Source organism: Aspergillus welwitschiae (assembly GCF_003344945.1).
Source record: "Aspergillus welwitschiae strain CBS 139.54b unplaced genomic scaffold BDQ94scaffold_1, whole genome shotgun sequence".
In the NCBI taxonomy this organism is placed as follows: Eukaryota; Fungi; Ascomycota; class Eurotiomycetes; order Eurotiales; family Aspergillaceae; genus Aspergillus; species Aspergillus welwitschiae.
The window spans coordinates 391685-417471 of record NW_020798695.1 but is presented as its reverse complement, the minus strand read 5'-3'; the positions used below and the strand labels follow the sequence as shown (position 1 = coordinate 417471).

Below are 25787 nucleotides of genomic sequence, written 5' to 3'. Positions count from 1 at the left end.
GTGTTAGTGGATTCTTCTTCTGAATTTTTTTTTTCTGCAAGGCTTTCTTCAATCATGTTTTTCGTGTTTGGGGGGCTTTTTTCCCTTTTTTCTTTTGTTGGTGTGGGAGAGGGCGTGGCTGGTTGGGGGTGTGTCATCGGGAGGCAGCTGCTTGATCGATTGCTATGGGTGAGGGATTTTTGCACAAGGCTTGGTTTTTGAGGCTTACTGTCCTGTTTTCGGGCTTGGTCGGGTTAGGATCCCGGATGGGGTGATATCTGGGATGGTGGGTATTTGGTTGATCGTCTTGTTTTCATTACTATCAAGGGATCATGTGTGGGTAAGGAGTAGTACTATGGGAACCGTGAGAACTAATGGCAGCAGTGTCATATATACCGTGTCTCATTAATATATCATACATGCCACATGTAACATGCGATCAGTCCTATGTTTGAGTGTTATGTCGGGTCTATATACATTCGTGCGGTGCGCGGAGCTTTATCTCAATTTCATCCCATAGTTCTCGTAGCGGAGTCAGATAACTCCGGTCCGCATAGAAAAAGCCCAGAAGTAGGGCTCGGAGTTCCTGCCACGAGTGGATGCTTCCGTCTTCTCGCAGTACCGAAACAAGCTCGTTCACGAAAAATGTCCGCTCCGGTAGCAGCCGCGAACTGCACGCCCCGATGAACAGGATCCAGATCAGCACATCCCGGCACAGTTCAAAGTATCCAGCACTCATCGTGCTTTCCAGCGCTAAACGAAGCGCAGTCACAGGTTTGGGGAACACCGGCGCGATGTGCGGGTAGAAGCCCCAAATGACGGTGTTATGGAACACCAGGCATGCCAGCCGAACGCAGCCTTCGATGGTGGCTTCCATCTTGATTTCGCCTGTCGCCGTGTAACGGTCCTCGTGGAGGGAGTACTCGACGTACAGGACTTCGGTGTTGAAGTAGTCCTCCGTCTCATCGTCAAATTCTTGGTATTGCGTTGTACTTTTGATCCATTCGCAGTACCACGTCAATGCAGCCAGGTCATATATCATCTTGGACATGGCATCCCCAAAGATGCCGGGTATCTCAATTAATTGTGTCAAACGCGTAGCTAAAATTAGTAGATCGTCATTAGGAGGCATAAGTGCCAATTGCGAGGGACGGGCGTAACGAATAAAAGGGAATATGGGCTTGGTGCCGGCCATGCACGCCACACGGATGTCAGTCCTACTCGAGTCAGTCGCGGCCCACAGACTCCACCAGAGCTTGGGTTAAACTGACCATGATATCTGGAATCGAACGTCGGGCGGCACATCCGCGAAGGTTTTCCTCATACCTACCATCTGCCGGAGGCCCGCCAGATGGATTTTGAGATAGTCGGCATTGCCAGATGCAATCTGACCCGTTAGCTAACCTCTGGCATGAGTTTTCTAGAGTACGAACCTCAATCGTCAATAGGATTGACACGGCGGCGATCAGCTGGTCACTGGAGGCCTTGATCGGATCCGACAATCCCTCATTGACTAGTTTGATTGTCTCACCCCGATGGTGGAATGTGTCCAGAAGTAGCACGCTAGAACGCCGCTTATTGGGGTCCGTCAGCGGGAGCTCCCCTGCTGCCAAGGCGGAATTCGACGCCGCTACACATATACAAGCGTGCAATGATACTGGATCTTGTTGGACTAATGCGGTCCAGTGATCCCGCAACTTAGGTCCATACCGGCGCTGCAGAGGATATGCCTGCTGAGTCAGGTCGAAAACTGCACAAGATCGTTAGAACTACGCCTTTCAAACTATTGTAAGCCAACCTACAGTGCTGAAGGTGTCGACACATACGGTCCGACATGACCGTATGCATCGAATTGAACGGGTCGGTGGCACCGCCCAAATAAGCCCACGGAGTTGCAGACTGCACGGGCGCGAGAGCATTCTGCGAAGAAGGAGTTTCGTTGCTGTAGTTGTCCACTGTCTCGGCAGAAACAGCTGGGTAACTGCCCGCGTCCGTAACCACCAGCTCTTGCTGCGGTACTTCCTTCTGTCGCTGTTCGGGCGATGATGAACCAGAGGATGAAGAAGAAGAGGAGGGAGAATCGGAGACAATTCGCGTGCCGAAGGAGGAGGATTCGGTGACACTTGGTTTCGGGAAGGATCCGGTAGAAGGGGCCGAAGAAGCCGGAGCTGCAGCTGACGAACTGGAGGCTGTAGTTTCCACGGGCTGAAAGGCAAGGTGTTTCCAGGTTTTGCTCTTGTAGCGTTTCGTATTTTCTAGCCTTTTCTTGCGGTTGTGCTCGGACATAACATGGGAACGAATGCGCTTGAGTGTCTCCTCCCTGGTACCTTCGGACACGGACTGTGGATCGGTATGCACCCAGAACAATGTCGATTTCCCCGCGGCGGCATTGTTGGACTTCCGCGGTTTGCGGGGTTTCGTGACCCCGTTCCTGTTTACATCCTGCCGGGTAGATTCGGTGGTGAAGGTCTGCGCGTCGGCATGGACGGGGGCCGGAGGTAGTGATTGCTGGGGCGGCGGCGGGACAGGGCCATAAGCCAACGGTTGGCTGGATGTCGAGATCGGATAATTGTAGGGATGATGAGGATGTTGATAGGTATTATTATTAATAGTAACCGGATGGACAGCAGTGGTGGGAGGGGCCCAAGCAGCTGGTTTGCTCAGCACAGGCAAGACGTGCTCGTGGTCGGTGGCCAAAGAGCGCGCCGTTGGCTGATAGAGGTGGGAATTTCTAGCGTCCATCGCACGCGCGAGTCTAAAAGTATTATTCACAGATCCAGCTGGCGATCTTCATCGACGTTCATCGTTCTAGAATGGGCGAAAATCGAACGATAACCGTTTAGGCAGAAGGTGGGAATTGAGGATGATGAGAGAAGAATCCGGGGGTGAAAGGATGGATGAAAGAGGGAAAAGCTGAATGGTCAGCGCACTGCCCTTATCAGGAAAAGCCCATCTCTCGGAAGGTGGATGTTCAGGGAGGAGGTGGAAGGGAAGGATGCCGAAAGAGAAGTAGTGGTAGTACTAAGTGATAGTAATAACGAGGAGTGAGAGTGTGAGTGATTGGGGAAGGGCCGATGATTGATTGATTGAGTGGGAGGAGGAGAGGGGCTGCAAAGTGGAGGGGACAAGGAACTCGAATTGGGTAAGGCCCAGCGAAGAAAAAAAAATTTTGAAAAAGATAAAAAATGAAAAGGAAAAAAAGAAAACAGAAAGTATCAAGCAGCCAGTCGAGGAGATTAATTCCTGTTCCTTGTTTTCCCTTTTTTTTTTTCTTAACCCCCGTTCCTTTTTTTCCCTTATTTTCCTTCCCGTTCTAATTTTCTGCTTGTCTGGACGCGTAGCCAATGATCGGTTTGTTTGGCGGCCAACAATACCGGAACAAATGCAGGCACAGGTACATAAACGAGTCACCCTGACAGGTTCCTAATCGCTTCTTCGATCAATCACAGAATAAGGTCGAAACAATATTATGATAACGGCGCACAACAATGGTAATCCCTCATAATGAACAACAATACAATGACTGCAACAGAATAGACACGAGGTCCAGATCTCGGATGTTGCAGTAGCCGGTGCCGGGTGGAGCAGCAACTTAAAAATTCTCGATGCGAATTGGAGACTCTAAACATGAGTAATACATTGCATTACGAGTATCCGCAGGTTATTAATAGTAGGGGCGACCACATTTAATATCATCCAGAAAGTAGTGCCCCGACTTGTTATGCACCTTAGGAATCAGATAGATAGTATCGAACTTTTCAGACAAACAATGAGAATGTGTGATGAGATACTACTTCCTACATGTTTGATCGATACTACCGTAAGCACACACAACCACACACACTAATCATTTGACCACTCAGGCACAACCCTCCTCCTCTTCCTCTCCCCCCCGTACTTCCGCGGGTTCTCTGGCACATACAGAAAACCGCGTTAGTCGGAAGTTAAAATCCAGCCCCAAGACCAGCAGGAGACATCCGAAAAACCCATAACAAACCGGCGGGCTCCACTCTCTCCGATCGGAGGAGATCGGACAAATATTCCCTCCTGGATCGTTTTGGAGGGTTCTCCTTGCGCGGTCAAAAATATGATGTATCTCCTCCCCTTCCAGACCAACCGAACACCGAGAACACCACTTCGGTTAAGTGTGCTCAATATAATTGTGCATCGCCAGTCAACCACCAACATAGCCAGAGATATATTAATATCTGTCGATTGCCCGACTCCACGGCAATCAATCTTGCGACTCCACGTACGTCATGTCAAGAAAGTCTTCAGGGCTGACACTTTTGCCGGCTCCTTTCCCAACAGGCAGGCACGCCCGTCCGTCGGGGAGAAACTAAAATCGAGCCAAGACGGTTTGATCCACCGCCATTACGATTGACCGCAACGGTTTGAGCACGTCATTCCAGATTGTCCGTTCCGCTTTGTACGACCCTCCTAAGGAATAACGGTTCTTATTATGTTTTAGATCAAGTTTGCCAGACAATTAATAGAGTAATTAACTATTTAGTGTTGTTGATATTCGGTTTCATATAGTCCTCTTTTTCTTTGATGATGTTTCACTCTCACACCATGGTTTCCCACACTCAGATCCTTCCACTAGTGTGTGGTAAGCAAGAAACTAACAACGCCCCAACAGCCACTCAGCCAGCCAACCCGCCAACCAAACAGCAAAAGCACGCACAGGATGCTATGCTGCCTGCATCTACCTGCACTGCGCCTTGACTGCTACCTTTCGTGCAGCGATCGCCCATACTTGAAGTATACAGGGATAAAAACCAACAATCCGCTCTTGGCTCCCCGTGACTTTTCCCTCCCTCTCTCCTTTCCTCTGTGTATGTGCCGTTGGCTTACATACTTTCCCCTGCGGATTTCATGCACACGAGTCAGGCCAGTCTCAAATGTACATGCCTCCCGTTTGTTATCGTTGCAGTTGCACAGAGTTACATCGGGAGGTGTTGTGGCCTACTAAACTTGACCGCAACATGGCCGCCAGGTTACGTCCGAATCGGTCTCCCTGCATGTGTCCCTAACCACGTAGTAACTAGTGGGCGTTTTGCTATTTACTCATTAGTCTCCATAAGACTCCATCCAGATCGGGCACTCAGGTCCGCACGCTAGGACCAATATGCAGTTTTATCACTGTGTAGTATTACGATGATATTGTAGTTGTGGCTTGGTAGATATATCGCTACGAATGATATTAACTAACTAATTAATTCAGTCAGTTGCTTAGTTACTACTAAGTAGTTAGTTAACTGACTAGTGTGTCACGGCGATCCTGCATCCGCTGACTAAAACGCCGAGGAGAGAAAAATTTTACGAGAAGTTCCGATATATCTCATCTTGATTGAAGCACGGGACAAAGAATGTTTTGGGATGATGACGGCTGTCATATCCGCTTGCTACTGGGCTAGGGCCAATCCTTTGGGTTAGCTGGATGTGCAAAAGGGGTTGGGCGTGGATATAAGTGGCTCCTCACTCAGTGCTCTACTAGATAGAAAGAGAATCATACGGAGTCCGGAGTAACTCGATCCCAAACCTTCATTGCTAGTATATTAAATCACTCAAAATATCGAAAAAATCTTTGAGTGGTATATACTCTTAGCGACGAGTAAACATCTCAAGTCCCAAAACTCAGTCGGTAGGTATATACACATCTAGAAGTGGATACGGAATGGATTCCCACTCTCTAGGTGGGCCAAACTAGGATTAAAACCGACTAGCTAGACTAGTAGCTAGCCATCTTGACCAACAATTCTTCACCACAAAAAACAGCGGCAGCAGCAGCACAGTATCAACAACACGTACCTCGTACCCCTTATACGAAGATACGCATAGAAGAAGCCTATCTAGTACCAAGTATCTAGTTACTTACTTAGGAAGGAAACACGGATCCCGCAACGCCCATCAAACTCTATCTAGACTCATACTGAAACACCAACAGCGGCAACTTCTTACTAACTAAGGAGTACTAGGCTACTAGCAGTCATATCAACCCACCCGTGGACTGTGATTTAATTTATGTCTATCGGAACGAGCCGATCGGTCTGCACCCGGTCCACCGTTAGTTGATCCAGTCCAATGCGCGCCAAGGTACAGTCAACCAAACAGATCGCAGGTTTGCGGGTTGGTTGAGGTCTGGGCACATCTGCTGAGAGGTGATGGATCGGGAATGCCGGCTTCGCCTGGATGAAAAAGAAAGAGTGTGTGTAAGTTGAGTGTTAAGTGTGGATAAAGTGGACTTGAGGACATTGTCTGGGCGCGTCGGAGATTCAAACCCGGTGACAAGTTACTTGGCCCGGCATACCGGGATGAAAAGTTCCGTGCGTATGAATGATGCGGGTTTGATTGGTTGGTGGTGGATGGGTGCTCGGAGATTTGATCGTGTTGAAAGCTGTCTAGTACTACTAGTAGTACTTAGTTTTACTATCTAGCGTGGTTTATAGAGTTATGGATTGGTGGTTTTTTGGGCTTTGTGGTCGAGTTCAAAATGCTCGGTTGTTTGCTTTCTAACGGACTTAACAGAGGACGGACGGAGCAGGGCACTAAATATAGTAGAGTACTAGTAATAGCCGAGGAAGGTTGGAGGATTGAGATTATATTATTAATGCCCAGATATTGGCCTCGCTTTCTCAATAAAACACGAGTCATTGGCTCAGAAGCAATATCCGATAATTGAACCTCGGATTTCCCGGCTGCATGAGAAGGCAAAAACTGGGGAGTCTGGGTTCGCCGCTGCAGCTTTCCAGCAACGAATTCAATCTGGTGCAATTTCTCTGTCTCATTTCTCGTTAGCACCACATGCTATAATCTCTCGATATTGCTGCTGAAAGGAAGTAAACATTCCTTTCTCGGACACTTTGTAACTTGGGGTTTAAATGCTCGGGAATCATAGTAATCCTTCTGTAGACGAACCATTGGGAACAGACACATAACTAAACCCCGTTATGCCTGGCTCCCTGCTCTTTTAGAGAATCTGGACAGTCTTAATAGTTATGATAGCTGTCTTCAAGACGTTCTTTGAGCTTTAAGCAAAGAAAGAGACCTGCTGGATACACTATGCCCAGCATTGGGAATGCGCAGGCCTACGTCTATAGAGGCCCATTGAGTTTGGTAGCAGTAATGTGAGGGGTATTTACCAGCTCCTATCCATACTAAATGAAAGTTGAAGGCAAGGAGACCCTTTATATACCAGAATATATACCGTGGTACCCACGAGATATGACACATTTCGACGGATTTCTCGAGGAGCAGGAGGAGAAATGGTCAATAACAAAGTAACCAGCCTTGGTTACTTCTGTAATAGAACACTTTCCTTAGCCAGCAGTAAGCGCACTCTGCCCTCATTCTCGAGCAGTATCAGGTAGACTTGACTGGGGATTGGATTGCAGGAAAAATGTCTAAAATAACATACTATTCCCACCACAATTAGGTTTGCGATGGCCAATTGAGTGAGTAATTAAGAGCCAGTGTACTGTGGATGCTAAAGTATCCTAATTCTTCAGCTTGTATTGGCCTTAAGATGTTATCTACTTAGTTATCTGGGGTGTGAAGCCATTCTGAACTCACTTGACTGCCAAAAGTGGCAGCATATGTCCTACGAAAGCCTTGCTGATGGCCCTCTCCACATTGACCCCATGGCAGCAATGGCATCAACGATGAACCCGAACTGTTGTATACAAGGCTATCTTACGGTCACAATAGTACTGGATGCATCCTGATGGGTAGCGGTGTCCAAATTGCTGACTGAATATCAATCCTAGAGGGAAAGCCACATAATTTCCCGTCCAAGGAGTCACGCTTTGTCGTCAGTCTCATATTAGTTATACTCCGTATGCGGGGACTATTCAGTTGCTCTATAGCAGTAAAGGCTAGGATCTCAGACCGAGCGAGCGACTAATTACACAGGGAGTTAGTCGAGCAATCGATCGTCGTGGGTTGACTAGGAAGGGTTTACAAGGGCCGGGTCGTCGATCTCCCCTTGCTGATAGCCGGCACTCATGCAGGTTGGTCCCAAGTACTGCCCTCATATTACTGGCTAGTTTTTTTACTTATCATAGATACAAACGGGAAATGGTTTCAAGCTGCTGCAATCCTTTGTTATATTGTCTTGTCACTGGACATCTGCTATCGCTACATGGTCAACGGTCGGGGCCGCACTGCGAGCCCCGCCATTATGCTTTCAAACACTCAATCAAGAAACCCAATGCAAGTCAATAAAAAGAGTATTATAAAGGAGACATAGGTATGTCCTAACACACTATCTTGTTTCCGTGTGGCGTTGTAGAGATCAGAATTGTTTGTAAGCAACGCTATGATAGCCCCGGGCGCGGGAATATTGGCACAGTGTCCAGTTGCTCCAAACCTCCCATTGTGCCCTGTTGTCCACCGACATGCCACCCTTGGCCTGTCTGTTGGTTCACAAAGGCGCTCTGACGGAAAGGATTCGTGCTCCCTGTAGGGTTTGGTCGCAGAGGAGCCGCAGCTGGAGGTTGCAGGCCCTGTGACTGCGGTGGGGGAACAGAGGACGCACGGGCAAACGGATTGGTTCCCGTTCGCTGAGCTTGAAGTGGCGCTGGCTGTTGGGGCGCTTGCGGCTGCGCCTGCGGGAAGGCTTGAGGAACACCGGTTTCGACCTGAGGGTTGACTGTTGATAAACGTCGTGCGAAGGGGTTCGTATTTTGGCGGTTAAGGGGGGTGGCAGGCGTGGCCGATCCTGTCGGCGTGCTCATTAACATTGATTGTCTGAAGGGGTTGGTTGACTGTGGCTGCAATTGCTGCTGGGCCATTGGCATTTGTTGCTGCTGGGAGAATGCGCTCATGTCATGTTGTGGGATGGGTGCGAGGTTTGACTGGAACCCGTATGTCTGGGGCTGCGCCGAATAACCACCAAATCCGGCCCCCGTGTGGTTGGGTTGAAGAGGTTGGGGGGCCTGCTGCTGCTGGCCAAACTGCTGGATATTCTGCGGCGCAAACTGGTTTCCAAACGCCGCTTGTTGGTCAAACCCAGTGGGTTGGGGCTGCTGGAAGCCCGTCGGTTGTGCGTAGAAGGCCTGCTGCTGCTGCGGTGGAAATCCGGTTTGCTGGAACTGCATCGCCTGCGGTTGCTGCTGTAATTGCGCTTGCTGGAACGGATTGGTCTGGGCCATCGGCTGCTGATTCTGCTCGATTGAATCAAAGAAGTCGATAAGATCCGATTGGTTTGACTTCTGTGTCTGTGGGTTCGGCTGGGTTTGAGGCCGGGCCGGCATAGTATTCGAGTTGCTCACGGCCCGATCGCCTGTCGCAGTTTTACTCACAGGCGGAGGAGTTCCGCCGCTCTTCCCTTGCTTTCGTGCCAAATATTCGCGCCGGCGAAGGTTGAAATCCGGGTCATTGAGATCGTCCTCCAGAAGTCGCGTCAGATCCGTAGAAGCATGTTTGAGCTTGGGGATCTCCAATCGCGTCGCAGCCTGGAAATGCCTGGCAACTCCCAGAAACTTCACAACTTCTTCCGTTTGGGCAGTAAATGTCTTGTATATTTCCAATGCACGTTCGCTGTCGGGTCGCGACATTTCAAAATAATGCTCTGTGCGCAGTCCAGTCAGCGCATGCCGTGGGTTTGCTAAGCAGAGCACCTACCAAGAACGTTTATTGTTCCTTCATTCATCACTGAATACAATGTCAGAAGATCCAAAACCAGTAAGCGAAATGCGGTCAACGATATTTCGTTCTCGACGTCGTCAGTGAGAAGCTGAAACATGTCAGTGATAAATGCCATGATGCAAGGGAAGGAATGAGATGACCCACGTCACATTTGAGCAGTGCATGGATCTGATGTTGAACTATTTCTGTCTCCCTCAGAAGTCCCTTTTCAACTGTCAGTCTCTTCATTCGACCTTGTCCGCTTCGCACATAGTCGGTCTTTGTATCTTCGAAGGCACGCGCACGTGCGATCAGATAATCGGAATATCTTCGAATATTATGGCCTTGCGATTGTACTGTAACAGCTAGGTGTTAGCAATCTCTCGTGCATGTTTTGAGATCGTCTCCCACCTTCTGAGAATCCACTGATCGCAAGTCTTCTGGGGTTCTCTGCCATATACTGCAATGTAGCGTCCAGCTGTCCTTCCCTTATCATCAAGTGGACAACAATAAGAGCTTTGAAAACAATGGTCCATGTTGAGTCGCGAAGTCGAAGCTGCAGCGTCCGAAAAATCTCTGCAACACCTGCCTCGCCTGTATGTGTCGCAACAAGAATATGTTCAATGTATTTGGATTTGGGGGCCGCAAGCTGTTGATGAAGACCAGATTGTCAGCACTTGCGCAAGATCATCCATCCCCTGAAAAGGCACGGAACCTCCTACCAACCTTTATCTTGGTGGCTCCCTTCACCGACTTCTCAAAATTTTGAGACATGTTCAAAGATGGCTGTCCTCCGTCACAGCAATTGGTCGGAAACAGAAATCAGGGGAATCTGGCAAGCAGCTGGATTCGAGGTGGAGGGGGGTTTCGGGGGTGGAACGATAACCAGATCGATCGAAGATGAGAGGGTACCAAAACTATAGTTGTGTTCTGAATGCTTTGCCCACACCAATTCCAAAAATAATCATGATGCGTCAAGTTGCCATGTCGCGGAACTGGTGATTCTTAGGCAACCTGTCAATAGTGAAGTGGGACGGGTTGAAGTGCCGACTTCTAGGGAGGGGGTTCGGAACTTTCGGTATGACAGGGATGATCTACCAGATAATCCCCAAGAGGAAGGGTGGTGGGGGTTCGAGGATTGAAGCGGTCAAGCGAACAGGAGGGGAGAGTTATGAAATCGGGGAGAGAGCTTCAGGCAGTTCGGGATGTTGGACTTCAAAGCGGCATCGCAGTGGAGCGCCCGGTTGCACCCAACTAGGCTAGGAACCGCCTAGTGCTGTTTGGGTCGGCGCAATGATGTTATCCGACGAACTATACGTACCAAGCTGTTAAGGATGATCTTTCTCACAGTTGTACAAGAGATAGAGATGAGAGTTGAGTAAGGTGTTACTTCTAGTATGTTACTATGTATAACTTCTTCGTCTTTTCATTTGTTGACCTTTTGAGCCGTAAATCAAGCCTTCCATATGGTTAGTTTCAAGTGTAGCTTTGCGATGTGTCTTCACGTGACTTGATATATATATATATCTAAACTGCTTTTACTATTATTTGTATCATCATTACTACCAATCTCTAAAAGCAGTATTACTTCTACTACTGACTTAGTACTACTAGTCAATCGAGTTCCATACTTTTCATTCCTATAGAGAGTATAAAGGGCATAATCTTTCTCATATCAAGCTCACCGAGTTCTTATCACAGATTTCAGACACTAATATCATCAGTTTGTACCCCACTATAACTTATGTTTGAACAGTAGGCACTCTCATATAGCTATGATTTTCCTCGCTTATTCTTACACCCACAAGTCCCCTGCTCGAAGTAAGGCTCCAATATCTCTCGTTCACTCTATTTCTATGGCCCATCTTTCTTTTGCTGAAGCCTAACCTCGAGACTTCTCATTTACATTATCTTCCTACTCCTTTGATACCTGACTGTCGCGATGGAGCTCGAGACTGGTCTTAATTACAGGACTCCACGACTTCAGAACAGATGGACTCGGGAACAGAGACTATTTCTCTGCTGTCTCTATGAGTTCTTTCAGAGAAATACAAGCGCCTTTAGAGATATATTCAATCAAGTATTTGGACCGGAGGTGACAGAATGCGGGTTTACCGGAGGCATTCCTTCGAGTACACTGCGTGCGCAGTGGGGTGAAATGGTGAGATACGCATATCCGGAGTGGAGAGAAGTCCAGCAGCATACATCTGAGGGGCATTGGCGCTGGATTCCAATTCTGAGACGGATTAGAAGGACTGCAAGGTCACTAGGCTTACACATAGTTCCGAATTATGTCGACGACAATGAGGAAACTTCTGGAGTGCAAGAACAGGTGCCAGTGCCAGAAACCATTGATATAACTCAGATCGATATCAGCTTATGCAGTGGCGGTGACAAAGTCTGCTTCTGGTGTGTGCAAGAACAAATTTCAGATGTGAGAGCTACCTGGTACCTGATAAACATGAAATAAAATCGTTAATGTCAACTTCAGCAGGAAGCACAAGAAAAGAAAAAAACTCCGAGATCTCGTCCGCGCTGGACTGACGAAGTGCCTCCCGTTATTTACAGATGGTCAAATATCGACAGCCAAGGTGTTAATTCCAAAACGCTTCTCCTAGCTGGTCTTTTTGCAGATGGACGCCAAATATTCATGCCAGAAGATATATGTCAAGAAGAGTTTACTGGCTATTTTTTAAACCATGTCCACATTGAAAAGACACCATCTCCATTCATATCTACATTCCGCTCAATGCTTGCACCCGTCCACAGAGCACTCTGGAATAAAGAAGGAGCTATTATATCTATCATTGACACAAAAAAGCTTGATACCAAAGTATATCCCGCGATTAAGCTCTTCAGGGAACAGAATCTGCGTATCCGGGGCTATGATGGTAGGGGCGAGTTCTTAGTATGGGGAAAGATACCATCCGCTGCTATTATATGTGCAGTAAAGATAAGCACGATACAACAGCTCGCAGATGAACATGTTGAAATTGGACAATTTCTACAGCTTGAAAAGCTTATTTCTCATCAATATAACAGGAAACAGTTACATGATGATTTAGCTAAAGATGCCGGCCAACTTGACCGCACTTCAGGATTTATAATCGGAAAATTCCTGAACTTTATCAATCTTCCATTTGAAATTAGCAGGGAGGTGAGCGAGGGCTTATTCTACTCCTGGAGATTCAAGAGACAAGGGACTTGGGAGTCCTTTTACAAGGGAGTAGATACTGGGTACGGCCGCTCTACACCATCTACCAATGTCAGCGAAGTTTCTACCAATGCCGGCGAAGTTGGTCGTCCATCCAATGTCCATCATATATCGGATGACGACTCAGTCACTGAGTGTGGGTCTGTTGCATCAAACGAGAATACTATAAGTGATGGCGACTCTGAGGAAATTGGTACAAGCTCACCCTGCATGGGCCGCGAGTTAGCCGCGCATAGGCGGAATCCCATCTCGACTCCTGGCTGGTTCTTCATAAGAAATACTGATGATGAAATGACAATAGAAGAAGTCAGTGGACGGGAAATTAATCTATTTTCTGAGCAGGATCCAGAGCAATCAGCCGAGCTGATTACTGATTGGCCTGAAGAAGACACTCAAGCACTGTCATCCTTGAATATATCTCAGGTTCGAGCTCCAACCATCAAGTTATTTGAGCCAGACACTGGCAGATGGGTTCAAGAACAAGCGAAATTGGATGAGGACGATGGTCAATCTTATATGCAGCCACCATCCACTAATGATACCCAGGAAATGCAGGGCACATCTGAAGTGGAAGGCGAAAGCGACATAATGCATGATATTAAGACTCTGTCCTGTGAGCTGTCTGAGGATGATCTGCCTCACGATTGGTTTGCGAGAGATCGGGAACGCCGAAGACGCTGGCTTCTGTAGTAGTCTCGTCCCTCCTTCTGCCCCACATGTGGAACGATTATTGAAGAAGATTGAAGGAATCGGCGGGGTGTGATAGGAAAAGTGCACAGTAGTACGAGGGGAAGGACTGTGATGTCTGATTAATGAGCTGGAGGTATTTTAAGGGCCACTGGAATGTATCTAGCTGAATGGAAGGAACCTACTATAACCCTGACTGGTTGACGCGTCCGAACCAGGCACGGGCCGATATAAGCCATAAGGAACATTACAAAAGGACTCAAATGGAAGCGACAGTGACTCGATTAGAAAGGCTAGATTTCACACTAGCATACTGAACCCTCCCTCAGTGCTCTGAGCTTTCGTACAGATATAAAAGTCTATGTGGGAGAATCAAAGTAATTTTTTCATTGGATATTCCTTCCACAAGGGTACCTGGGACATGAAATCGTGAAACAATCCCAACCCTAGAAACTATTCCGTTTATATCCAGTCACGCCGCTGCCCTAGGTTCGTCCTCGCGAAAACACACCCTTCCTCATCGAGACGCTTAGAACTTGGAGAAAGCCTTGACGGCCTTGCCGGTACGGGGCAGGACACGGAGGACGTTGAAGCGGACCTGAATAGTAAGTTAGCGCATCTGACGTATATATTTTTGCGATCCATGTAGAATATCTTCGATAGCGCTGGACATCATCCATATCCTTTCAGGCGTATAGGAAAGGAATGCATTTGCCACCAGTAACCATAGAAGATATCCCGAGGAAAGTTTGACGTACAGTCTTGCTCAGGGGGCGGCACTGGCCGACGGTGACCCAGTCACCTTCCTCAACACGGAAAGCGGGAGAGACGTGAGCGGCAAGGTTCTTGTGTCTCTTCTCGTAACGGTTGTACTTGGGGACGTAGTGGAGGTATTCACGGCGGATGACGATGGTACGGTGCATCTTGGTGGAGACGACACGGCCGGTCAGGATACGGCCACGGATGGAAACCAGACCGGTGAAGGGGCACTTCTTGTCTGTTCGATATCAGTGATATGTCCCACCTGGAGATTTCAAACGACATGACTGGACTTCTCCGGAGCCTTTGAGAGATGAGAATAACCGGGTTCCGCAAATCTGTCGCCAAGCGCTTTTTCCAGGTCTGATCTTTGATTCCTTCTCTTGTCGCATTCCATCCCGATCCTTTGCAGAAGATAGTTGCATTTTATCGTAGACTCATGCTGGCGCTTTCCAGGTGATTTCTCTCTTCTCCATGCGGCATATTCTCATCTCCCCATAGCCTCCAAAAGATTCCCAGTCCCGGTCCCGCATGATCGGAAGTCGATAACGCCGCAAATAAAATTTCAACATAGGTCGTGCATACCGATGTAGGAGCCCTCAATGGCGGTCTTGGGGGTACGGAAACCCAGACCGACATCCTTGTACCAACGGCGGCCGGTGCCAACCTTCTTGCTCTTCGCCTGAGCCTTGGGGTTGACGAAGATGTGAGGCTGCTTCTGGAACGCACGTTCCGACTGGACGGTCAACTCGGTCGCCATTGTTGCGAGAATTCAGTCCGACGAGGAAGCGAAGTCGAGCTGGGTGGTATAATTCGTCGCGGAGGGTGGGTGTCGGGGCCTGCGGTGGTCGACGTCGATGTTGGAGAAGATTTATTCGACGATGGCGGATATTCGGCCTGTGAGTGTGCGATGGGGGCGCTAGTCTGTTTTGGGACTCGGCTAGGGCTATCCGTTTTGGTTTGTTTACATCCCCCGGTCACATGAGCGCCGACCGGGTGACGCGCGGGAAGCTCGAGGCCCAGTCCATCTAAGTGTTTATGGTGAAACTTAGGGGAGTAAACTCGTTGATTGTTGTCATTCCCCGGACTGATCCCCTAACTATCAGTTGGATATCGCGGGTGACGCTGTTTACTTGTCTGTCTGAATAACTCCTTTATATTTCATGTTCCCCTCAATATAGACTCCCATGGCGTCCCGAAGTGACTCCGCGGGGTCTTCCCGCCCGCGATCTCGTCGCTCTATCGCCCATGTCCCTCGATCGCAGTTGGCCTCTACCTTGGACAAGGAGAATGCAACCACAAACATCAGCTCTTCTCAACCGATTGGTGAACGCCCGAAGCTCTCGGCGAAGGATAAAAAGTCGCGCAGCAAGAGTCTGGGACCTGGTGGTCTAGATGCGCTCCAAGATTCGAATGGCAATCGACGCAAGGTAGCTCCGCATTCTGCCACCCACCGATGCCCTTATTTGTCGCTCATACTAAGATTAATCTTGTCGCGTTCAAGTCTACTGCAGCCTTCCCCCTCAAGTCTATCCTGAAACCTACAGTCCCCGTGTCTCCGGTTCGCAACATTCCCACGTTTGAGGAGACACGCAGACGGACTCCCGCTCGCGGTCCACCACACAATGACGGCACCGGCGAAGCCCCGGATCAGGGCAAAGAGGGCCTGTTAATAGACTTCGATACCCCGGCACAACCGTCCGGCTCTGTTGGCGACGACCCGTCCAATCCTTTCGATAGCTTCACCGCCGCTTCAATCCGGGATGAGATGGCCGCGGTGAGAGAGCGGGAAGAGAAGGAACAACGGGAGCGGGAGCGCAAGACGATCCTTGAGCGAAGAGAGGCGCGCCGGAAATCCATGGGTTTGTGATATCAAGCTTTCCGATTTTAGCATTAAGCTGACAGACTGCGACAGCAAACCGCCGTGTATCATTTGCCCCCGAAGCAACATTGCACACGTGGAATGTTGTGGAGATACCTGATGACTCGACCTCTTCGTCTACCTCCAACTCAACTAGACGTGCATCGTCCCTGGCAAACCAGACCCCTGCGCAAAAGAATCCCCCGGAAGATCCCCCTTCTCCCGAACTGGACGCAGAATCAGATATCGGCTTTTCCCCCATTCAGTACCCAGATCTACAGCAGCTCCAGAACCGCTCAACGTCGTCGCAGGAAATGTCTTCAAGCCCATTCAGCGGGAGCTCGGCGGACGGCAGTGAATATACCGGATTACAAGGTTCGCAGGAAGACATCGATGACGATGACAACTCGTCCGTTTCCGGCTCTGACGGGGAAAGTACGGCGATGAGTATGGATGATATGACCGCTCGTTCTGCAGTCACGGCTCGGTCAGATGGGTCTGAGGCTAGCACTAGCTCCAGTGCCCGGCTGAATGAGGCTCTACGGCAAGCGGCCCGAGAAGCAGGCACTCGTGGAATTGAGGACGATGACGACGGTGACATGTCGATGGAGATCGCCGATCAGGAGATCACAGGCGCCTTCCAACCGTGGATCAAGAAAGGAGAACGCCAAAGTTTTGATTGGGAAGACATTAGCGCTCGGCATGATCAAGAGAATGTCCAGCCCTCAGGGTTCATGGCCGACCAACCGGCTGAGGTTGATGCGGAAAGCGACAACGGGGATGAGGATCTCAGCATGGAAGTGACGAATGCCATCGGACGTATTCTTCCAGGCCGGCAGAGCCGTCGTCAGAGCACGAGGAGTCGCATGTCGCTTGGCGCGGAGACCGTGTACGATGAACAAACCATGGAATTGACCAATGTCGTTGGAGGTATCGCGCAACCTATTTCGCCAGCCAAGTCAACAGGAGCCAACAGTAACGCAGACGAAGACGAAGAGATGACAATGGAGTTCACGTCGGTCGTTGGTGGAGTTCTGAACAAACCGCTAACGGCTAATGTGGCCAACGAGAACGACTATGGTTCAGCAGAGTCTTTCACGCCAAACACCAAGGCACCAAACTTCTCTGCTTGGGAGAACGGAGACGATGATATGGATGAGGGGATGGACATGGAAATGACTGGGGCTATTGGTGGCATACTTCCTGCAGCCCAGGAGCAAAGCGAAGCACAAGATGAGGATCAAACCCAGGGCATGGATTTCACCGCCGCCGTAGGTAAGATAATATCACCTCAAGCAGAGCCTCAGGAGGCCGCCGAACCAATGGAAGTAGAGCCAAATGTCGAACCGACTGCTGCTCGCCTGGGTAGCTCGCCCTCTCAGGAACCCGCTCGTCAGTCCCTAGCTAAATCACCCGCATCGTTCCATGTCGCTGCTGTTGCTTCAGAAAACGGAAGCCCTAGCCTGGCGAGTGTGAGATCCAGACGGACGCGACAAAGCCTAAGCCATGCTGCTTTGAGCACACCAACCTCTCAGACATCACAGCCATCCCCGAAGCAACCAGCGCTACAGGTCAGCAGACTTTCGCCTGCTGATACTCCGTCTAAATCCACTGGTAACCAGAGTACATCGCCCGATAAGCCAGCGCAGCCGAACCCTGCAGGACCTACAAGCGGGAAGAAATCTCCAAGGCGTAAAAGTCTTTTTGGAAATACTGGAACTGGGGAGTCTGCTCCTCTCTTTGTCTTGCAACCTCATGGAAAGAGGCGATCTTCAGGTCTGGGGATCGACAAAGAAGGCCTTGGGTCGCCTAAGGTGGCTGCTATGCTTGACAAGCGTCGATCGATAGGTGAAGAGGCGCCGCAGTTCATACCCCAGGAGCCATCTAAACAGGGAGTGCGCTTCGAGGATCCCGTGAAGCTTCAGGAGGAGGTTGAGAGAGAGCGCGAAGAGGAGGAGAACCGGGAAGATGGGCACATTCCGCCCCCACCCCTCAATGATCGCGATCCCACAGCTCACCTGAAAGACATGATCTCAAGTCTTACCCCGAAGAAGAACAAAATGCGTGGGAGAAAGAGCTTGCATGTTGGCGCCGCTCGTGGCGTCCTCGGTAAACGGCCAGTCGAGCTGGATATGGAAGATGAAGATGTTGATAGCACACCAAAGCGTTTGAGAGGGCGTGAAAACGTGAGTCCAGTGAAGAACATCAAGCTTCCCGCACCGCCGTCCAAGGATGAAACGGTTGGTCGTACAGCTCGTTCGCCTCTCAAACTTTTCAGCGGATCTCCGTTAAAGATGAGCACCACTCCTCTCCAGGAGCCGAAAGGCAGCTCCCTGGCGACCAGTCCGGAGAAACCAGGTCGAGTGTCCTCAAAGTCACCGTCTAGTGCCGAACCTACGGAAGAACAAGACGCTGTTGCTGAAGAGCCTGGCCAACAGTTTGAGCCAATACAGCTGCAGGACTTTTTGAACATGACCAACATCCACTTCATGGAGCTCACAACGACAAAACGGCGGCATACCACTGCACCTGACAGTGCTACCAAGCGAGCAATGCGGCTTTCGACTGAGAGCGAGACTAAGTCAAGTGCTTCTGACTTTGAAGCCTGCGTGGCAGCAGGTTTCTGCACTGTCCCCATGCTCGAGCTCTATCAACACGTAAGCTTTCGCGCTCCTACCTACGTTGCTCTTATTATCATACTAACAGCCTTGCAGTCTTGTCGCGAACTGAAGTCGTATATTTCGGAAGGAAGACAGATCATTCGCTCGATTGAAACTGAAACCTACGCCGAAAACCCGCCGCTGTTCCGTGAATACATGACAGCTCCACCCGATATCCGTCTATTGATGGACAACCAGTTCCGCAACGTCAAGACACACGCCAGACTCCAAAGCAAAGCCACATGGTACGAGTGGCGCATGAAGCTTCTCGAGGGCCTGAAAGACGGACTTGATCGGCACGTGCAGGAAATGAAAGCCGATGGTGATATCCTATCCAAGCATGAAGCCCTCCTGACCGGAGTCGTACCGGGCCTCGAAGAAAAACATTCCGCACTCGAAAAAGAAGCCACGACGCTCCAGCAACTAGCAGACGAGATGGAGAACTGCGACCAGGACAAACTCCACAGTGCAAGAGAGAAGCTCTCTAGCGTGGAAGCCGAAATAGAAGAGAAGAAGCGGCGACTGCAGGAAATGCAAGACGAACTCAAAACCAAAACCGATACGATCGAGTCCGGCACAGCACTCAAAGCAGAATACACCGCCCAGATCGAAGAAGCAGAACGAATCAAAGAAGAATGCCGCGGCTGGAGCGCCAAAGAGATCAGCGAACTTAAAGAATCCGTTCGCAACCTGGAGCGCCAAACAGGCTGGAGCATTATCTCCGCGACCTCCCCTCCAGAAGGATCCTCCGCCGGCCCAGCCATAACCATGACCTATCGCAACCAACTCCAACTCACTTTCCACCCTGCCCCCTTCCACACCAACACTGACAACGCCACGAACCCAGACACACCAATCGACCTAAAATACGCCCCCACAACCGATACCAAGCGCACCACTATACCCACCGCCCAACTCTCGCCCATCTCCCTCCTAGTCCTCAAATCCCTCCAATCCCACATCACCTCCACCACCTACCAACACTCCTCCCCCAAACACCTCCTCCACTTCATCTCCCAAGCCTGGGACCTCACCCTCAAACTCGAAGAAGAAGCCCGCATGCTCGAATTCTGCGGCGTCACCAAACTCAAGCTCCTCGAAGCAAATGACTCCTCTCCTTCCCTCCGCGCAAGATGCACTCTCCTCTCCACGGGTAATACACCGCAAAGCCAGCGCCGACGCATCGACGTTGACTTTGCAGTCACAACACGCATCCTGCACAATACCACGGGGGGCCAGGAGAGCAGTGACAAGAGCGATATTGGTACATTGGATATCAAGACCGATGTGATCGCTAGTAAAGTTTATGGATTCGGGAGTGGGAATGAGGCTGGTCTTTCGGAGGTGGAGATGCGCAAGATTCTCTCTAAGGGCCTGCGTGGTGGTGGGGAGAAGAAGGGTGGTGATGTGTCTGCGTTGAAGCTTGGGGGTGGGGTTTGGAGTATGGCGGTTAGGAAACTTAGTGGGGTGGTGTTTTAGTTGGGTGACTTTTTGATGAGGCGTGTCTTTATCTCTTTCTCTGTTTCGTTTTGTAGGTATTTTTAATATCCGGTTTTGTATATGGATGGGGCTGGTGGTGTTTTGGTTGGTTTGGGTTGGAGTGTCCTTTTCGTTTTCTCTGGGCTTATCAACAAGGAAAAGGGGGATGGGGTTGTTATTTTACACTGTGTATTTTGTTTCTTTCATGGGGTTACTGGTTGCAGGTTTACTGGTTTACATACGGTACAAGGTGCAGTACAAATGGACTATATCCACGATTTTCACGACTATATCCACCTATATCTAGTAGATATTAAATCATAACGTAGATATCTGATCGTCACTCATGCTCGGTATGTACAAATTTATTCCTCAGTTTCGCACATGAAAGCTGAGAATATCGGTTTGGTTAGGGTGGGAGATTATAAGGATTCGAATACATGCCGGCCATCCACATCTCGTTCTCTTGCAGTGACTGATCTGCAGTGGTAGGCACCCCGCCATGCTGATTGCGGTTGCGACTCCGGCTCGAATTTTGCGCCTCGGCTATGGTATTGGCATAAGCGAAATCCATGGGCGCTGGTGCAGTTGTCATGGGTTGGCCGGCAGCCTGGCTCGTCGGTTGAAATTCATTACTGCTTGGGTCTGCTTGCCCCGGGAAAAGATAATTGAAGTCGGGCCCGAACAAGCTGCCTAGGGCGTGTGGGGTGACTTCCCAATCTGCTGTTAAGGGTATCTGCCATAGTTCAGGCTGGGAAAAATTGAAGCCGTCACTGTTGACTGTGATGGGGAAGAAGGAGCTCTCGAGACCTGATGGTAAAGGGCTATCGTAGGATCGAGAGGGAGCGGATGGAGGTGCAGGTGCGGGTTGAGACAGAGGCTGCGTGGTTATGGTCGTGACAGGGTGGGAGAATGTCGGACCCTGGACTGGACTGGGGGTGAGATTGTCGGGGACCACGTAGCCGGCGGAGTTAACCGGGGGAAGGCCTTCAAGATTCGGGATGTCGATGCTTAAGGGGCGGGCGGAGGGAGGCCCGGGAAGGCCTGATTCGGATGTAGGATAGGTGGTTGTGCGTAAGGACTGAGGGGATGCTGCACGCACAGATTTCTGATCCTTTGCGGCAGTGCTGTTTTTGCGGGATGAACTGTGATGTTTCGCTTCACTGGGTTTGACGGTTCTTTGATTTCGTTCGACGACAACTCTGGCTACGCGCTCGAAATTGGCACACATCCTCGTCATAAAGCGAGCGTAGTGACCAGGCCCGTCGCCGGGAATGAGGGTTGCGAAGAACGTCGCCGCCATGTTCAGGGATTGTAGGTCGTCTTTGACTTTCTCGTTCTGCGGATCTCGTAGGATATTCACGAAAATGTTCATGACTGCCAGAAAGATGTAATACAGTAAGGACCTGGGCATTGTCAGTCGTCATAAAAGGCCGCTGCGCAGACAAGGGTTCTATTTATTGCTTACCATATCCAAGCAATATCACCCCATGGCAAATTGTTCACTAGCCTCACGGTGTCCCGGGCGGCTTGAACGCAGATCGCAGCTGAAGCAGACGCCTCGCTCGAGATCAAGTCATAATCCATTGGGGGGTGGTGGCCTCTTGCGATGTAGTGCGCCGAAGCAAATTGAATCATCAGAGGCAGTCGATGTATCATAATCATGGTATTATAATAGACAAACTGAAGACCTGCCGAGGCAAAGCCGAGCAGGAAGTCCTGACCAGCACCTCTTTGTTTCATTCGAAACTCGAGCGCATTGACACGTTTCCACTCCTCAAGCTCATCGTGTAGCTCCCGAATATTGTTGTAGATCTCCTCGGGTGACTTATTCTCCAAAGCTTTTGCTGCATAAAGCTTACTGAACACGCGGCTTTTTATCACCGTAATCTGGCAAAGATGACGGAAGAACGAGCCGTCGCGAGCTTTTACAAATGGATCGTGAATATGATCAACAGGAAAGTCCACATCAAAGTCTTCGAAGTGTTGGGCTGGGGCGCTTCCTGATCGAACACAGGCACTGTAAACAGGCATTAGTTAGCAAGGCCCAGAAGAATTTCGCAATGAAAGAGGGACTGTAGGTTTGACATTTGCATGTCTTACCTTTGATCCAGGATATATGCAATCCAAAATACCCTTCTTCTTTGTTCCTGTTCCTCCGGGGTAAGGTAGGGCCTTGGTATATTGCGGTGTAGACCCATCCGCTGGCAAATGCGCATGGCCGCCGTGATTATTGGTAATGCTGACTGAGTCCCCGAATTCCCCCGCAGAAAGAAAGCCATGCCTAGAAGGGCTTGCACGCTTAGGAGGTCAGTCCGTCGCAGAGAGAGCTCCGCAAAGACTGACATTGCGTTCTTATAGTATAGCCACGCGCGTTCTCGATCTTTCTCGGACTTTTGGCAGTTAGAAAAGCGGTACTCGTAGGCTAACGAAAGTATGATGTTGATACTGGCCCATCGGGCAGCATCATCACACGTTTGCTGTGTGTATTGCCACTCCACGAGCTGCATGAAAGACTGTTCATGATAAAGCGGAAATAGGCGGTTCACAGTGCGAAAATAGTCCCGCAATAGAGTGAATACCTCGGCTCTCGGGGGTAAAGGCTTGAACACTTGCGAGGCAAACAGGTCATGGAATACTTCCGGTCGCCAGGCATCCCAGGCGTTATCTCGATTGGAGTCAGAAAATACGACGTTTAAGATCTTGTCTTCGCCCGTCTTGTGCTTTATCCATTCTAGGGCCTCCCGTGATAAAATGGACAAAGAAGATGACCGACCTAGTACAGGTTAAAACCAAAACGGATGCGAAAAAGTGGCATAATAGACGACCGTCATACCATAATACCTGTCGTCCTCTCTGCTATCCAACTTAAACACCGGGGCGTGAGTGTGAGAGCACTTTTTTGATGGGGAGCTCCCGTCTTCTGGGAGTTTAGATGAGTTGCTAGGGCCAAGTGACTGACGGGACGGGGCGGCATAAGATGTACTAGGTCCTGCGTCGTTCTCCGTTGGTGCACGGTACTGTAGATGATCATAGTCCCTTGAGCCATCCGAAGTCAATGCCCCCGAACTACGCCGGCTGGAGACCTCGCGGGGGCTAAAATAAGGCGAGATGGATTCATCTCCCGAGTCACTTCCATAGTCGGGCCTTCTATCACCATCATCGTCGCTGAGGCCGCCATCCAAACTCATCAGGTCATCGCTTAGAAGACCAGCGGCTCTGAGGATAGACTCTGTTCTCCTCACCCGGTTTTCCAGAGTTCTCACGTAGTGCGCCCTACGGGTGTTTTGTTAGCAAGTGTCTTCGGGTCGAAGTTGTGTGGAGCATCTAGACAGTAGATGGTTACCTTTTTAGGTCTTCTCGTTTTTCTTTCCTCGTGGTGAATTTGCAGGTTGTATTACGACGCAGACATTGTATACATGTTGTACCTGAACCTTCGGTCTCGCATTTGACCTTTTTCTTATAGCACGCTTCGCATGCCTGTCACAATGAGCTCAATTGATGTACATCCAAGAGCGGGGAGAATGTCGCTCACCAGTGGGTTGCGCCTCCGGATCCTCAGATCTTGGCCGCTGTGGGTGCCTGCACCCTTCTGGATGATGGGATGGTTATCTTGCACACTCCATGAGGGCAACAATCCCGCAGCTACTTCTGAGTCCTGCATGGCTTTGTATGCACAAAGCAACTGTTTACTGTGACCATGAGTAAGGAAGGCCCATAGGGGGGCTTAGTGGACCGGATGGAGACAGAGCAGCCAGTCGTCTTGTCTGCGATAAAAGCACTAGAAAATTATGGCCGGTATTGATTGGCTGACAGTTATGAGAGCATAGAAACGGGAGGCAAAAGTGAAAAGCAGACTAAAAAAAAATATTCAAGGCGCTCCGATCACACAAGCAATGATATACACAGGAAAACGAAAGTTAGTTGGAAGCTGACGGCGCGCCTATGACAGCGCTTCACGCGATGGATCGAATATGGCAGAGCCGGTCCCGCTTAGCGCTGGAGATTCGGGTGAAGTGGCGTGCAGTTTATTCCGCCCAGCAAGCGAGGGAAAAGGGGAAGGTCGATGTAGAGCAAGATCAGGGACGAAGCGACATATACTGTGCTTGTGAAATGGACCCTTCGCTCACTTTTGCTGATATTACAGCAACTGCCAGCAGATGACCAACGTTGGGCAAGATTTTTCCTTTTCCTCTTGAACAGCCAACCGAGGGTCATCGCCAAGATTATTAATGACGCTCTAGCCTTTGAGGCGCTCGGCGGTCGGCACTCGTCGCTTCCGTCTCCGTCGGGCTCGTTGGCGCCGATGGTTCGTTCGATTGTATCTCTAGTCCATTCCAGAAGAACTGCTCTTTGAACCCTGGCGCTTATTCGCTTTGAGACTTCATCCGTTCAGACTCTTATCTGGTTTATTCCAAACAGTAAGGGGATGTAGTGATCTGGTGAATAGAGACAGGGCAAAGGCTTCTCTACGGCTTGAATCCATGGTTTTTTCAATGTCGTCGGTAATGCCAGTGATGAATTGATAATTCTAGAATCGATTTAGAATCCCTGTCAGCTACTGACTCAAAAGCCTGCTCGCACCTGTTTGCTCTGAATGAACCAAATGCATACCTTTTATAGGCCCAGTACTCATCGTTTTACAGTCTTGCCAGCGTCTGCCTTTCGGACGCAATCCCTCCTAATCCAGCAAGACACCCTCTATCTCATTGGGTATGCTTAATGCCGCCGAACGCTGCAAACTTGTGTGTACCAATGAGCGTCGCTCCTTAGAATCCGTTGGATATATTATAATGACTACCCAGCAGATGCACTCAAAGTAAGTGTTGGGCTTCCTTCGTGGCCTAATTTATCTCGAAGAACCCTATGGATGCCTGCCATATACGCCATTGCAACACTGAAGGTATGCGTAACTCTGCCGTAGAGATTTTGTCCAGACGATCGCTATTTCTCAGGCTAGCTTTCCGAGCTTCGGGGGTTCTTTTAATGAAGAGGGTAAATCACTATCAGAAGCCCATTGTTAGCACGGGGTGGAGGATTAAAGCAAGAAATCATGCGGTATGGCAGCCTTACGAACCCATAGTTGTTGCAGCGACTAAGGCTTTAGACTAAAGGTCAGAGTCCGATCAGATAAAAGCCCGCGTCAGACTTTCATTGGACTTCCCCCGTCCAGGAAAGCTCAATCTCCCCCGCATTTCGTGGAAGATGCAGTGCTCTCTCCTCCTCGCCTCCCCAACGAGCAAAATAGAACTTGCCTGCTCAGCTCAGCTGATTGTCCCGGGGGGCGCGGGAGTTATGACATGTCATCTTGGGACGTAAACAGATTATTTAATGGATGCATGCTCATCTGTTTGATGAAAGAGTCAGAGCTTGGTAAAAGACGCGCACGCTATTGAGTGAGTATCGTTCTGTTGCTATCCGTTGCCTTGACTGCTGACTCGGTGCCCACCATAATGGCTCCTGGTCTCGGTAAAGGTAGTATCAATTCTTGTCTAATCGGATTGAGTCACCTTTTCCC

The 25787-nt window shown here is 49.8% G+C and overlaps 7 protein-coding genes across 7 annotated transcripts; 3 read left to right on the top strand and 4 right to left on the bottom strand.

Moving 5' to 3' along the window:
* Nucleotides 1-322: 322 nt before the first annotated feature.
* BDQ94DRAFT_132384 (uncharacterized protein) lies at nt 323-3122 on the bottom strand. The gene is made up of 4 exons (XM_026764049.1): nt 1782-3122; nt 1413-1729; nt 1251-1366; nt 323-1196 (listed from the first exon to the last, which is right to left on the bottom strand). The coding sequence occupies exons 1-4, from the start codon at nt 2719-2721 to the stop codon at nt 449-451; spliced, it is 2121 nt and encodes a 706-aa protein (XP_026632128.1). The 5' UTR covers nt 2722-3122; the 3' UTR covers nt 323-448.
* A 447-nt stretch (nt 3123-3569) lies between these two features.
* Nucleotides 3570-4524, top strand: BDQ94DRAFT_132382 (uncharacterized protein). The gene has a single exon (XM_026764048.1). It carries the CDS (start codon nt 4067-4069, stop codon nt 4361-4363), a length of 297 nt encoding a protein of 98 aa, XP_026632127.1. The 5' UTR covers nt 3570-4066; the 3' UTR covers nt 4364-4524.
* A 301-nt stretch (nt 4525-4825) lies between these two features.
* Nucleotides 4826-5204, top strand: BDQ94DRAFT_132381 (uncharacterized protein). Its single transcript, XM_026764047.1, has one exon. It carries the CDS (start codon nt 4858-4860, stop codon nt 5101-5103), a length of 246 nt encoding a protein of 81 aa, XP_026632126.1. The 5' UTR covers nt 4826-4857; the 3' UTR covers nt 5104-5204.
* Nucleotides 5205-8068: 2864 nt separating this feature from the next.
* BDQ94DRAFT_132380 (ENTH domain protein) lies at nt 8069-10771 on the bottom strand. The gene is made up of 5 exons (XM_026764046.1): nt 10336-10771; nt 10021-10258; nt 9775-9965; nt 9607-9718; nt 8069-9553 (listed from the first exon to the last, which is right to left on the bottom strand). The coding sequence occupies exons 1-5, from the start codon at nt 10381-10383 to the stop codon at nt 8298-8300; spliced, it is 1845 nt and encodes a 614-aa protein (XP_026632125.1). The 5' UTR covers nt 10384-10771; the 3' UTR covers nt 8069-8297.
* Nucleotides 10772-13481: 2710 nt separating this feature from the next.
* On the bottom strand, nt 13482-15123 carry BDQ94DRAFT_132376 (40S ribosomal protein uS17). The gene is made up of 3 exons (XM_026764045.1): nt 14855-15123; nt 14269-14507; nt 13482-14108 (listed from the first exon to the last, which is right to left on the bottom strand). Exons 1-3 carry the CDS (start codon nt 15027-15029, stop codon nt 14040-14042), a joined length of 483 nt encoding a protein of 160 aa, XP_026632124.1. The 5' UTR covers nt 15030-15123; the 3' UTR covers nt 13482-14039.
* Nucleotides 15124-15456: 333 nt separating this feature from the next.
* Nucleotides 15457-20269, top strand: BDQ94DRAFT_156055 (kinetochore-microtubule binding complex subunit SPC105; the record flags this gene model as incomplete). Its single annotated transcript, XM_026768582.1, has 4 exons — nt 15457-15699; nt 15774-16131; nt 16185-18787; nt 18845-20269. 4 exons carry the CDS (start codon nt 15457-15459, stop codon nt 20267-20269), a joined length of 4629 nt encoding a protein of 1542 aa, XP_026632123.1.
* Nucleotides 20270-20474: 205 nt separating this feature from the next.
* Nucleotides 20475-24097, bottom strand: BDQ94DRAFT_176817 (transcription factor domain-containing protein). The gene is made up of 6 exons (XM_026772760.1): nt 23805-24097; nt 23616-23749; nt 23106-23545; nt 22373-23045; nt 21738-22289; nt 20475-21675 (listed from the first exon to the last, which is right to left on the bottom strand). The coding sequence occupies exons 1-6, from the start codon at nt 23931-23933 to the stop codon at nt 20679-20681; spliced, it is 2925 nt and encodes a 974-aa protein (XP_026632122.1). The 5' UTR covers nt 23934-24097; the 3' UTR covers nt 20475-20678.
* Between the last annotated feature and the right edge of the window lie 1690 nt (nt 24098-25787).

Excerpts from the sequence above, each read along its gene's own strand:
- BDQ94DRAFT_132376 (XM_026764045.1), bottom strand. The coding sequence starts at position 15,029 with ATGGCGACCGAGTTGACCGTCCAGTCGGAACGTGCGTTCCAGAAGCAG. Across the intron at positions 14,508-14,854 it reads CATTGAGGGCTCCTACATCG|ACAAGAAGTGCCCCTTCACC; the intron begins GTATGCACGACC and ends GATATCGAACAG. Across the intron at positions 14,109-14,268 it reads GCCGCCCCCTGAGCAAGACT|GTCCGCTTCAACGTCCTCCG; the intron begins GTACGTCAAACT and ends CTTACTATTCAG.
- BDQ94DRAFT_176817 (XM_026772760.1), bottom strand. The coding sequence starts at position 23,933 with ATGCAGGACTCAGAAGTAGCTGCGGGATTGTTGCCCTCATGGAGTGTG. Across the intron at positions 22,290-22,372 it reads GCATATATCCTGGATCAAAG|TGCCTGTGTTCGATCAGGAA; the intron begins GTAAGACATGCA and ends GCCTGTTTACAG. Across the intron at positions 21,676-21,737 it reads GGTGATATTGCTTGGATATG|GTCCTTACTGTATTACATCT; the intron begins GTAAGCAATAAA and ends GACAATGCCCAG.
- BDQ94DRAFT_132382 (XM_026764048.1), top strand. The coding sequence starts at position 4,067 with ATGATGTATCTCCTCCCCTTCCAGACCAACCGAACACCGAGAACACCA.
- BDQ94DRAFT_132381 (XM_026764047.1), top strand. The coding sequence starts at position 4,858 with ATGCACACGAGTCAGGCCAGTCTCAAATGTACATGCCTCCCGTTTGTT.
- BDQ94DRAFT_132384 (XM_026764049.1), bottom strand. The coding sequence starts at position 2,721 with ATGGACGCTAGAAATTCCCACCTCTATCAGCCAACGGCGCGCTCTTTG. Across the intron at positions 1,730-1,781 it reads GTGTCGACACCTTCAGCACT|TTTTCGACCTGACTCAGCAG; the intron begins GTAGGTTGGCTT and ends GATCTTGTGCAG. Across the intron at positions 1,367-1,412 it reads CAATCCTATTGACGATTGAG|ATTGCATCTGGCAATGCCGA; the intron begins GTTCGTACTCTA and ends CTAACGGGTCAG.
- BDQ94DRAFT_132380 (XM_026764046.1), bottom strand. The coding sequence starts at position 10,383 with ATGTCTCAAAATTTTGAGAAGTCGGTGAAGGGAGCCACCAAGATAAAG. Across the intron at positions 10,259-10,335 it reads AGGGAGCCACCAAGATAAAG|CTTGCGGCCCCCAAATCCAA; the intron begins GTTGGTAGGAGG and ends CTTCATCAACAG. Across the intron at positions 9,966-10,020 it reads GATCAGTGGATTCTCAGAAG|TACAATCGCAAGGCCATAAT; the intron begins GTGGGAGACGAT and ends TAGCTGTTACAG.